Source organism: Quercus lobata, chromosome 1 (assembly GCF_001633185.2).
Source record: "Quercus lobata isolate SW786 chromosome 1, ValleyOak3.0 Primary Assembly, whole genome shotgun sequence".
NCBI classification, from domain to species: Eukaryota; Viridiplantae; Streptophyta; class Magnoliopsida; order Fagales; family Fagaceae; genus Quercus; species Quercus lobata.
In genome coordinates, this window is record NC_044904.1 from 37060377 (window position 1) to 37071892 (window position 11516).

Here is an 11516-nt window from a genome sequence, read left to right on the forward strand (position 1 = left end):
AATTTTAGGGTGATGTGAACAATAAATATTAGAGAGAGCTAAAAATATTTTCTTTTCATTTTTATCATTGAATGGTGATTTTGAATGTAAATTTGTGTTAAATGCTTATTTGTTTAGTCATTGATGGTGGTTAAAATACAGTCATATATATATATATATATATATATAAAAGTTAGGTATTAAAACACAGAGCTTTTGTCAAATGTACAGACACATTTGCTAAAAATATTATAAAAAAATACAAATGATATTAATGGTTTAGGTTTATTGATAAAACAAGTTTTTTTAATTTTTTTTTTTTATTACAATAGATGAAAATTACTCCAATTGACTTACTAATTATATAAAAAACGACCCATTAAACACTGTTGTCACATTAGGCCACAAAATGTATCAAGCTAGCTTTAGCAAGTAACCAAATTGACTTTGAAAACATAAGAATTTTTCATTCCTTTCTTAAAACCAACTCTTGAAAAAAGAAAACAAAAACAGTTATCAAACATAACCACAACGTCTAAAAGAGGAAGACCATTGGTCAGTTCTTTGCAATTAAGTTTACCTTTTCTATGGAAACTATTACAAATGAAGTATTCTACAACCTAGCAATAGTTCTCGAAATGATCATCATATACCTTATTCATGTCTTGGCTAAGATTCAGAGTTTACCTTTTGTAGTCTACCCACCCTCTTACTCTGGGCTGTTATGTTGCACCACCAAAACGGAAAACCTAAAACTTGAACTGGCTAGCATGTCCCCAAGTACTCCAAGCTCAGGGCATTCGCTCCATTCTATAAGGCCTAATGTAACTGGAGAGTGTGGTTCATGGTATCTACCCACTATAACTAGATCAAAATTGTTCGCCATCTTCTGTATAACAAGAGTTGTATCTGCCCCATCTCTCACAGTCTCCTTTTCATGCTTTATTTTCTGATTTCCATTTATACTAGCCCATAATTCATCCATCGCCTCCTTGTCTAGATTATTTTGATAATTGCTTGTGTTGTAACTTGACGCTATAAGCTGAACCACTGTTAGGTTGACATTAGGCTGCCCGGCCATGCGAATGCTATACGCGAGTGCCTCTCGATCATCAGCACCACCTATGAAAAGCATGGAAATCAAATATGATGAATTACCTGTCAAAATGCTCAAGTTGCCACCAATTTCGCCTCGGTCAACAAGAACTCCAATGGAGCAAGGGGCCTTCTTAAGCACATTTTTGTTTATGGTCCTAAGGAAAGGAATGTTTGCTTCGGTTGTTCCATCAATTGCCCATGTTTTGTGAAAGGGAACAATTATGATGCTTGTTTTCTGATCCATTGCAAGAGTACATATATCATCATGCATGCTTGCACATGGTGCAATTGCTTTGAAGTTTTGTATTTTAACACTCCCTTCGCTGTAGTTCTCATAATGATCAAAGGCATTGCTAATTTGTCCAGAATAATCTAGATTAGAAGCTAATAAGTTGTTTTGCTTATCAAGTTTTACAAGGATAGATGCTGCCTGTCCTGTGATCTCAATGAGCTGAAGGACACAGACAAAAATAGGGTTTTCTTTTGTGGGGTTGGACACTTCAATGAGGTTAGTAAATGAAGATACATTCTCTTCTGAATGGATGCAGACCAGCATTTGGAGACCAGAGTTTTGTGCTGAGTTTGTGATTGTCCTCCTTGTGTCAGCCATGTATCTTGTGGAAGGGTCATAAAGGTGACGGATAAAAATTGTGGCCAACCCTGTTGCCATAATCATGCTGAAAATTAGAAGCGTATATGTTTGGGTTGTTATGAACTGTCAATGAACAAACAAAACAGAAGGTTAATGCACCATTAACATTATCTTACAAAGCAAACAAAACTTCATTCTTTTTTTTTTTTTTTGGTCATAAGATAATCGTAGGATTTGTAACTAAGTAAACAGAGCTTTAAGAAAAGTACTATAGTATTTTTTTTTGGAAAGTATTGAATGTGAAGACTGAAGTGAGCATTTAAGTTAAATTGATATTGATCCTATAGATTCTTCACACTTAGTTGTTTCTTGTGTTACCTGATTGTCGTGCCACACCCTAAATATAGTGATTTCCATAACGCCTTTGCAACACATGATGAGAGCCAGTGTCAAAGATTCCTTAAAAGGGATCTTAAAGTAGATTGATGGCAAAATGGTGCCAATGAACTTGCCAAAGTAACCAGCAAAAATGATGAGCTCTGTTTTTACTGCAGACATGTTTGCTATGGAAGAGAATTGCGTTTTGAACCCACTAGTAATGCAGTAGATTGGAAGTAGCAACCCAGTACAAAGAGCCTCAAGCTTTTGTATTATGGTTGCGCCTAATGTTGGCCCATTTGGCAAAGACAAACCAAGCACAAAAGTACCAAAGTGAGCATGTTCGCCAATATACTCTGCAAAAAATCCATTCACCAAAACTACACAAAGGATGGCTATTAAATGATTTTCCTCATTGGGTCTATTTTTTGGCATGAAACTGTCAATCCATATCACTAGGGGTCTCATTAGGAAGATTAAGATGAAGTAATAACCGACCACCGTTGCTATTATTGATAAAGGTTCGGTTGGGGAGTATTTCAGGGCTGCACCAATATTTCTCACAATAAATGCGAGAAGCCAACCACTTGCATCACTTACCAAGGACATGGAGGAAGCAAATCGACCAATTTCTGAATTAAGAATGTTGATTTCATTAAGGAGGCCAGTGATGTCAATGAAAGGAGTCAAAGCATTTGTAGTAATTAAGATTAAAAGTACAAGTGCATGCTCTGAAGGGTTAGCATGTTCTACGATCTTGTATGCTGCCACTCCAAATACCAAGGGAATAATAGTCCCTGTTAGAGCGATTACCACGACTTTTCTTCCAATGCTCTTTACTAAGCTTGTATCAATCTGTAATCCTAATAGAAAGACGTGAAACATGAAGCCAAACTCTGCAAATGTTAGAAGTACCAATCTGGCTCCTGGAGGAAATAATTTTGCGACATACACCTTGCTTTGACCTAGTAACGTTGGACCCATTATTATGCCGGCCTAGGAAAGTAGATTATTTTAAGTATCAGCATGTATACTGTAAGAAACTTTATTTTGATCTAGTTATATGCATTTTGAATGTGGACAATAAGTTGGAAGGACCAAATGCGACAACATCAATTTTAAAAATTCCACTAGTAGGAAAATGATGACAACAATGATAAATGTTTAATTATTTAACAATAATTCTAATACTCCCCTCATATGTGAGTCTAAATTCCCTCTTAATAAGTGGGGGCTCAACACATAGGATTTTTAATTTTTTAAATGAGAGGTAGAATTGAGACATGAATTGAATTCTGGATCTTCTACCCTGATATCATGATAAATTACCAACTATTCCAAAACTTAAAATATGGACAAAGTTTTGGTTCAAACAAATTTGAAACTATCTTTTCTAACTCATTGTGTGACAAATTATAGACTACCTTTGTGTATTATTTAAACAAATCACATGACTTATTGAAAATGTCATGCGACTAAAATTACACATGAATGATTTTTTCAATTGTCACGTAGATTTGGGTAAGACAACTCTAAACATGACTGAGAAAACATTTTCCATTAGAAAATGGTGATTTTTTTTTTTTTTTGAAAAATTTTTTTTTGAAAAAAAAAAAAAAAGGTACGGGGTAGCTACAGGAGCTGCCAAATTAAAACATGGGAAATGACTTGATATGGACATGAGTTATGTAAAGAAACAGACTTACAACAATTTGTATGATGATCTTGGGTTGGCGAAGAGGCCTAAAAAACATGAAAGTGAAACCAAAGACGATAAAAATCACGATGATCTCGACCATTAGAATTGAAGTGTTGTTATCCAAAGGATGATCCCTGTTCCAGAAACCCCTGGAGTTATTTATGTGGATGTATTGACACACCATTGATTCACCTAGGGCAGTCCCTCTAGCCCTTGTCAACCCTTTTGAATTGTTCATGGCAAGCTGAAATAGTCTTAATTTGTTAATTGTAAAAATTCAAGAAGGATAATGATTAGCTTACACGACAAGACAACAACAAGATCAAAAACATATTGAATGATGGAAAAAGAATAGAAGGTAAGCCTTTAAAAAGACTAGAAATTGGGGAAGAGATAAAGAGATTAATGTCAATAGGATATATAGACGAGAAATTTGGAAGTGTGAATAGACATTTGCAAGTTTCAAGGTTTTTCTAATTGACTAACTTCCAAAAGGGTTTTGAACGACCAACTAGTCAAAACTTCAATGTCGACCTTTGAAGTTGGTCTTTGAAAAGGACAGGATTTTTGAGGTTGTTTATTTATAAGATCACCGTACATGACAAGACAATAAGATCAAAAACATATTGAATGATGGAAAAAGAATAGAAGGTAAGCCTTTAAAAAGACTAGAAATTGGGGAAGAGATAAAGAGATTAATGTTAATAGGATATATAGACGAGAAATTTGGAAGTGTGAATAGACATTTGCAAGTTTCAAGGTTTTTCTAATTGACTAAGTTCCAAAAGGGTTTCAAACAACCAACTAGTCAAAACTTCAATGTTGACCTTTGAAGTTGGTCTTTGAAAAGGACAGGCTTTTTGAGGTTGTTTATTTATAAGATCACTGTAAGGAAAGGGATTTTGAGATTGTTTAGGGTCTGTTTGTTAATATTGTTTGAACAATAATTTTGGTTGTTTAAACAGCACAATATGTATTTCCACAATAATTTTTCACCTACACGTATTTCCACAACACTTAAACAACATTACTAGAAATCTCTTATCAAACTAGCCTTTAATTTTTAAGAACACTGTTTGTTACCATATACACACAGGTAGCTCCACTTTGAAGGCAAAGGGGTCAAACTAACCTAACTGGAGGAAAAAAAAAAGTATCTATAATCTATATTTATATATAGGACAAAACTTAGGTACAATACCTTAGATGTTGTTTCTTAGGTTTCCCTCTTAAGATTCAATCATGTGGATATTTAAATAAAATATACACTTCTATCCTATGAGAAAAAATCCAAATGGCAGAATCTTAAGAGGGGAACCTAAAGAACAACACCTAATTATCGTACCTAAGTCTTACCCTTATATATATATATATATATATATATATCTAGAAGTTGAAGTCTATCATTTTTTTTTTTAAATCACATCATCGTCACATCACTATTTTTTCCCCATTTTTTAAAATAATATTAATATATAAATAGTGCAACTTTACATATTTTCTAACTCATTATATTCAATTTACCATTAATTCTGTCATCTTCCAATTCTAACTCTTCCTTTCCCCTTCAAACCCTTCATGTGCCACCACTGCAATTAACTACATTGTTTTTAATGGTATAAATTTTCAATTGCTCTTTATCCCCTCCACAAAAGTTGTCAAAGTAGCATTAGATTTGGAAAGTCCCTTTGAGGTGTGTTCATTCCCTTCTTATTTTTTCTTTTTCCCCAACTTTGGGTTTTCTATTGGAATTTTGATAGTTTGTGGCTAATATGGTTTTTTGTGGGTTGTTCACAATGTGATCACTTTGGGCTATGGGTGGCTAGGATTTGGTTTGCTGGTTATGAGAAGGGTTTTTAAGGATCAAAAATCTCTACAATAACTTCATATTCATGTTGTACAATTTTTATTTTATATTTGTGTTTTAGCCCATCAATTTGTTCACTTCATATTCATGTTGGATGTCGGACCTTTCTCAATTTATATTTGGTTCCAAAAGTCATAAATACTATATTTAGCACATTGTTTTTTATTATATGCAAAACATAACAATTTGATCTTGATGCCCAATAGAAAATAATAAATATGCCATAAAAGGTTGATGAGTTTGTGTGTCACAAGGAAATTGAGAATCTCAACCTAATTGGGGGTTTGATTTTTATTTGATTCTGGCAATGCTAAATGTGGAATTTGATTTTAGGAACATTAATCCAGATTCATGGATGTTTGACAATGAAGATTTTTAAGTGGCTAGAGACATTTCTAACTTTAAGAGAAAGACAGTTTTTTCTTCCTTTTTCTTCACAACAAGCTCTTGGTCCATGTGTTAACCTAGGCCAGTTTGGACCAAATGGAAAAAATTGATCATTTGAGGTGTGACATGTTGATTCTAATGATGGCATTAGGGAAGCTTAGAGAGCAGTATTTTCCAACACAAATGCTTTATTTCTTACATTCAGCAGGTTCATAATTAAGTTGTTCTCTCATTTAGTAGCTCCAATTGAAGCCAGAGTGTTATAGCTCAACCAACTCCTGTTGTTTCTAATAGAGGCATTCATGATTTAAACTTCAAATCCTCGTTTCCCCATTATAACCGTAGATTTTTTTTTTTTTTAATTTTTTTAAGTAGAATCATAGAATATCCTCTTTCTCGCTTATCACTTAATCCTTAAGGCTGATTTTCAATTATGATCAATTTGCTCTCAAACCCCTTTTATTATAATGTTGATATGTTAGAATCAATGAGCACTTGTACATGCCATAAGTCATGCTTGTTGGTTTGAATTTTGGGGGTTATTTGCTTGCATGTGCGTCACATTTATTTTGGCAAAGAGATTAAAATAGGTTATTTTTTACCTTTGTCGACAATTGTGACTAAGATAATCTATACTATCTATAATAGGATTCCTCCCTTTAATCTGGACTTCTCTCAATGTCAAAAATACCTCATCTAATAACCAATGACTTTTCCTTGTTTTAGGAATAAGGTCAATAACATCATAGGATTCCCCATAAAATTCTCCTTCTTCAATTAGACTTTTATGTGGTTCAAAAATATCCCTACAACGTTTAAATAAAGACAAAACATGGGAACAAATACGTAAAATAAAACTCACTACACCACTTTCAAATACACATTAAAAATTAAAAAAAAAAGCACCATTCACCTCACAGTCCATTTGAATTAATGTCTATGTTTTATTTTAATTCAAATACTAGGTCATTGCCACATCTATATCACTTTTATCATTATTGCAAAGAGATGAAAACTCACTAACCCCTCTTTTTTAGTTAAAATGGAGTTCCTTCAAATTAAGGATAACAAAGTCATTTTACAAGTGTTGATACCCGTTTTTGACAAATAGCCCAATAGTGAAGGAAGATGAAGGAGGAAAAGAGTGAAAGAAACCTGATAGAAGCAAAAGGGTCATGGGAGCCCAAGAAAAGAGGTAAAAACCTAATGGGCTTATAGGGCAAGAAATAACAGTCAGTAGACTCATAGGCACAACAAGAGGTAAACTAAAGTAAATGGGCTATGAAAGTTCAAGAAAAGAGGTAAACGCCCAATGGGCCAACGTGGCAGGAAATAATAGCCAGCAGGCCCATGGACACAACAAGAGGTAAAAGTAAAGTAAATGGGTTATGAAAGTCCAATAAAAAAGGTAAACGCCCAATGGCCCAACATGGTAGGAAATAACAGCTAGCAAGCCCATGGGTACAAAAGAGGTAAAAGTAAAGTAAATGGGCTATGAGGGCCCAAAGGAATAAGTAAAATACCAATGGGTTGACAAGTTTATGACCATAGCAAGAAGAGAAAAATAGACTAGTGGGCCCAAGGACATAAGAAAGAAGAACAAAAACCCAATGAATTGGTTTGGCAAGAACTTATGCCAAACAAGCAAACAAGCCCATGAGGAAATGAGAAGAAATAAGGTATACCCAGAAACCCATGTACCTTTTCGTGGAAGATAAGAGCAAGTAGAAGAGACACACAGCAAAACTAGACATGACAGAAACGACATGGGAATGAAAGAAAACAAACGTAAAGGATAGCGTAAAGAACACACAAGGGCCGAAGCACCACCCATTTATACCCAGCCAATATAGGAGAGGTAGGCACGCAATCAAGGGATTTAGAGGATGTGGTTTGGTAATGGGGGGAAAAGTCTATTTTGGGTTTCCAACTATAACTTCTTTTGGAAAAATGCCTTGCTAGGATGGCATTTTGCCCAAAAGAGGTAGTAGACGGCTGGGACCACCTAATGCATGCCATAGAGGTAGGTAGTGAGAGACGCAAACCCTTATCCATTGAGGCAAGAGGGGAAAGGCGGGAGGAAGATCAAATAGAAGAAGAAAAGTGAGGTGAGCTTTACTGTAGGTATCACTGCAGGAGTGACCATCACACCATGAATTGCTATGCTTTAAGGAATATCTTCCATGAGATGGTAGCCAAGGGAGATTTGGTAATCAAGAATATAAAGCATACAAACCAAAGGATGCACATGCTTGAGGTTGCCATGACTTTCTTTATGGAATGCGAAGATCCTATGGGGGAAGAGGCTAGGAGTATGGCTAGTAGCAACTCCACACCCCACCTATGCAAGATGAAGAAATGACGTTGAGAATCCAACAAGATGATAAAGTCCATTCCTTGTTTAAAGGGATAGGTCTTAGGTCGTTGGCTAGACGGGAAGCAGCACAAGCCTTAACCTAAGTAGTGGAAAGAAGATAGAGAGTTGCTGCTTTTGAAGGAAGTTTATTGTAGGTGCCTTATCATGAGACCAAAGATTCTGTGACCTTCTCCTTAAGAGACTTAGCCAATCGAATAGTTGATGGCAAAAGACCACTATATATTATTGCCTTTTTGGGAGCTTCTTAGATCAAGAGACCCTTGGTAGACACTAGTGCTTCAACCAACATCCTACCCCTCCTAACACTGGATGCCTTGGGTATCCCACGAGAAAGAATCATCCGAGAGCCATTCCAATTGTCTGGGATAGGAATGTTGCACCAGTGCACCTTGGGGCATGTGTCCTTGGATTTAAGGGTAGGGTCTATCAGAGCGCGTACTCTTATACAATTGATGGATGGTGATACTTCACACCATATCATCTTAGGCTACCCTTGGCTCCGTGCTTATAAAGTCATAACCTCTACTTATCATCAGTGTGTGAAACCTGTTTAGCAAGGTAGGCCTATAATTATTGAGGCCATTAGGATGCCTTACGACAAAGTGGAACTTCATTTCGTTGAGGCAGCCCTGTACCAGGAATTCAAGCCTAAATAAGGGAACACGATCCTTCATTTCAACACCACCGTGCTAAGGAGGGATGAGGAAGATGAGGGAGAAGTCATAAAACTGTGTGTAGGAAATACCAATCCCTTAAAAAAGGACCTTAGAATGCTAAATCCATTAAGTAATGCACAAATGGGTTGAATAATATTCATTTATGCAAAATGAAAACCATTGGTCACATCAACACAAGAATGTTCATACAAATGTATAATTAAGCAGGATAACCATATTATATTCTAATATCATGTACATTAAAGGATTACATTTGTTCTCTTATTACTACCAAAATTCTAAACCAGCGCATATTTTAGCTCAATATGCTAGAAATTTAGATTCTTATGTAACTTGAGTAGAGAAAAATCTGGTACTCATTGAGTCAGTTTTAGCTCACGATGTTTTGAATTTATCTTCATATGAATAAAGTTACATGTCTTTAAAAAAAATAAATTAATTAAAAAAACAAAAAAAAAAAAACTTATCCAATTCCCACTTCTTAAAAATTAAAAATTAAAAAATAATTTGAGACTATTGACTATTAAGGGTCCATTTGGAATCCGCTTATTTTGTTGAAATTGAATTTTTTTTGTTGAAAGTACTGTAAATAAAGGTAAAAGTTAGCTGAAATAATACAGTATGACCCATAAATAATATTAAAAAGTGCAATGAGACTCATGAATAGTAGAAAAAATAAGCTGAATAGTAAAATAAGTTGGCAAATTTTGACGTAAATGCACTTTTAGTTCCTATATTTTGACTTTTTTTCTATTTTAGTCCCTACATTTTATTTTTATTACTTTTAATCCGTAAACCAATTAAAGCGGGACATTTAAGTCCTTGAAGCACCATTCCGTCACCAAACTAACGGGTAACGCTGGTTGATGGATCAATAAAATAACGGGAAGAAATCAGACTCACCAAGCAATAAAATAATAAACTCACGTGAAGAAGAGCCAAGCAATCTGTCATCCAACACTGCGCCATTGCATAAACAGCCTCCAGACCTCTTTCCCCTGACAATGCAAAACCTTTGTTCAACACTGCCAAGTCAGTCACATTTTCAATAACTTTAAATACTTTTTCTTGAAACTCCTTTCCCATGTACACATCTTTGCTAACATTTGTGGGCAGGCTACACTTCACGTAGTCATGCTTTTCATTGAGGGACTCTTTGAAGAAGTTATAGGTATCATAACGAAAGAAACAACCATCAAGATAAATGCAAGCCGAGTTTGAAGGAAGGCATTTAGGAAGCCTTGTCCTGGTCTCAGAGTAGCAGGATAAGCAATCCTTGTGTGAGAGGAAACCATAGCATTGAGCATATGTGAAGATCTCAAGCTTTGTCGAAAGCACAGCATTGGCTCCCCAGTGCTCATCATTAATTTTTCTAGATACTTCTTCCATTGAAGATATGAAATTAGGAATGAAGTTTAGGCTGGATTCCAGCTTTAAGGAACCACAAAGTCGCTGACTAAAGAGGCTTGAGGGTCAGAGAGGGAGACATCGAAGAAGAAGAGGAAGATGAAGAAAATGAGGAACACCATTTGGTGCTCTGTTTGATGCTCTGTTTCCTCTGTTTCATATGTTTTAGAATTGGTAAGAAACAGAGCAAATGGATGTTTATCTCCTTCTTTTTCCCTCTCTCTTTTCATGTGAGAATTGGGAGAGGGAGAGAAGCTGAACCCAACAAGGGAATGGTGTGGTTTTGTGTAAATTGTTTTATGTTTCTTCTTCTTCTTTACCTGCGCGCCAGATTGCTTGGCTCTCAGGGGCGGCTTGATGCATTTGGGGGCCTAAAGGGGAAATTGATCATCTTATTTAGATGCAAAATTACTACTAATTAACATGAGCTACATAGAAATTTTTTTTTTTTTTTGAATTTTTAAGACAAAAAAATTTGACAAAAATTTTCATACTTGTTGATGTGGTAGATTGATAATGGTAAGTAAAACAGTGGTGTTAGTGGTAGATTTAGATGAAAACTAGTAAAAGTTTGTTAATTAAACTCTTATTATTATTCTTTTTTTTTTTAGAAGTGCAACATTCACAATATTTTTTACAACAAATCCTAGATTTTAAACTGCTTTTTGTTTTTTATTTGAAAATATCACTATAATTATTTTTTTGCCATCAACAATAGGCTGTAATAACTTGCTACTTAGCATTAGTTGTAAAAGTGTTGTGAAAAATATTGTGGACGACGTTGCATTTTTCTCTATTTTTTTATTTGTTTTTCATCTAATAAAAAAATTTATTTTATTTATTGATTATAAATAATCCTATTGGTTAAAATTTAGGGGCCTTTTTTTTACTTGGGGCCTTAGGCGGTTGCGTTTTTTGCTCCACCATAAAGCCGGCCCTGTAATGGCTCTTCTTCACGTGAGTTTATTATTTTATTGCGTGGTCAGTTTGATTTCTTCCCGTTATTTTATTGATTCATGTGTAAAAAAAATTATTATTTTATTGATTCGTTAACC

The 11516-nt window shown here is 34.9% G+C and overlaps 1 protein-coding gene across 1 annotated transcript; it reads right to left on the reverse strand.

The window, feature by feature from the left end:
• Window positions 1-688: 688 nt before the first annotated feature.
• On the reverse strand, window positions 689-10443 carry LOC115953370 (cation/H(+) antiporter 14-like). The gene is made up of 3 exons (XM_031071002.1): window positions 9982-10443; window positions 2048-3043; window positions 689-1792 (listed from the first exon to the last, which is right to left on the reverse strand). The coding sequence occupies exons 1-3, from the start codon at window positions 10441-10443 to the stop codon at window positions 689-691; spliced, it is 2562 nt and encodes an 853-aa protein (XP_030926862.1).
• Window positions 10444-11516: the final 1073 nt, after the last annotated feature.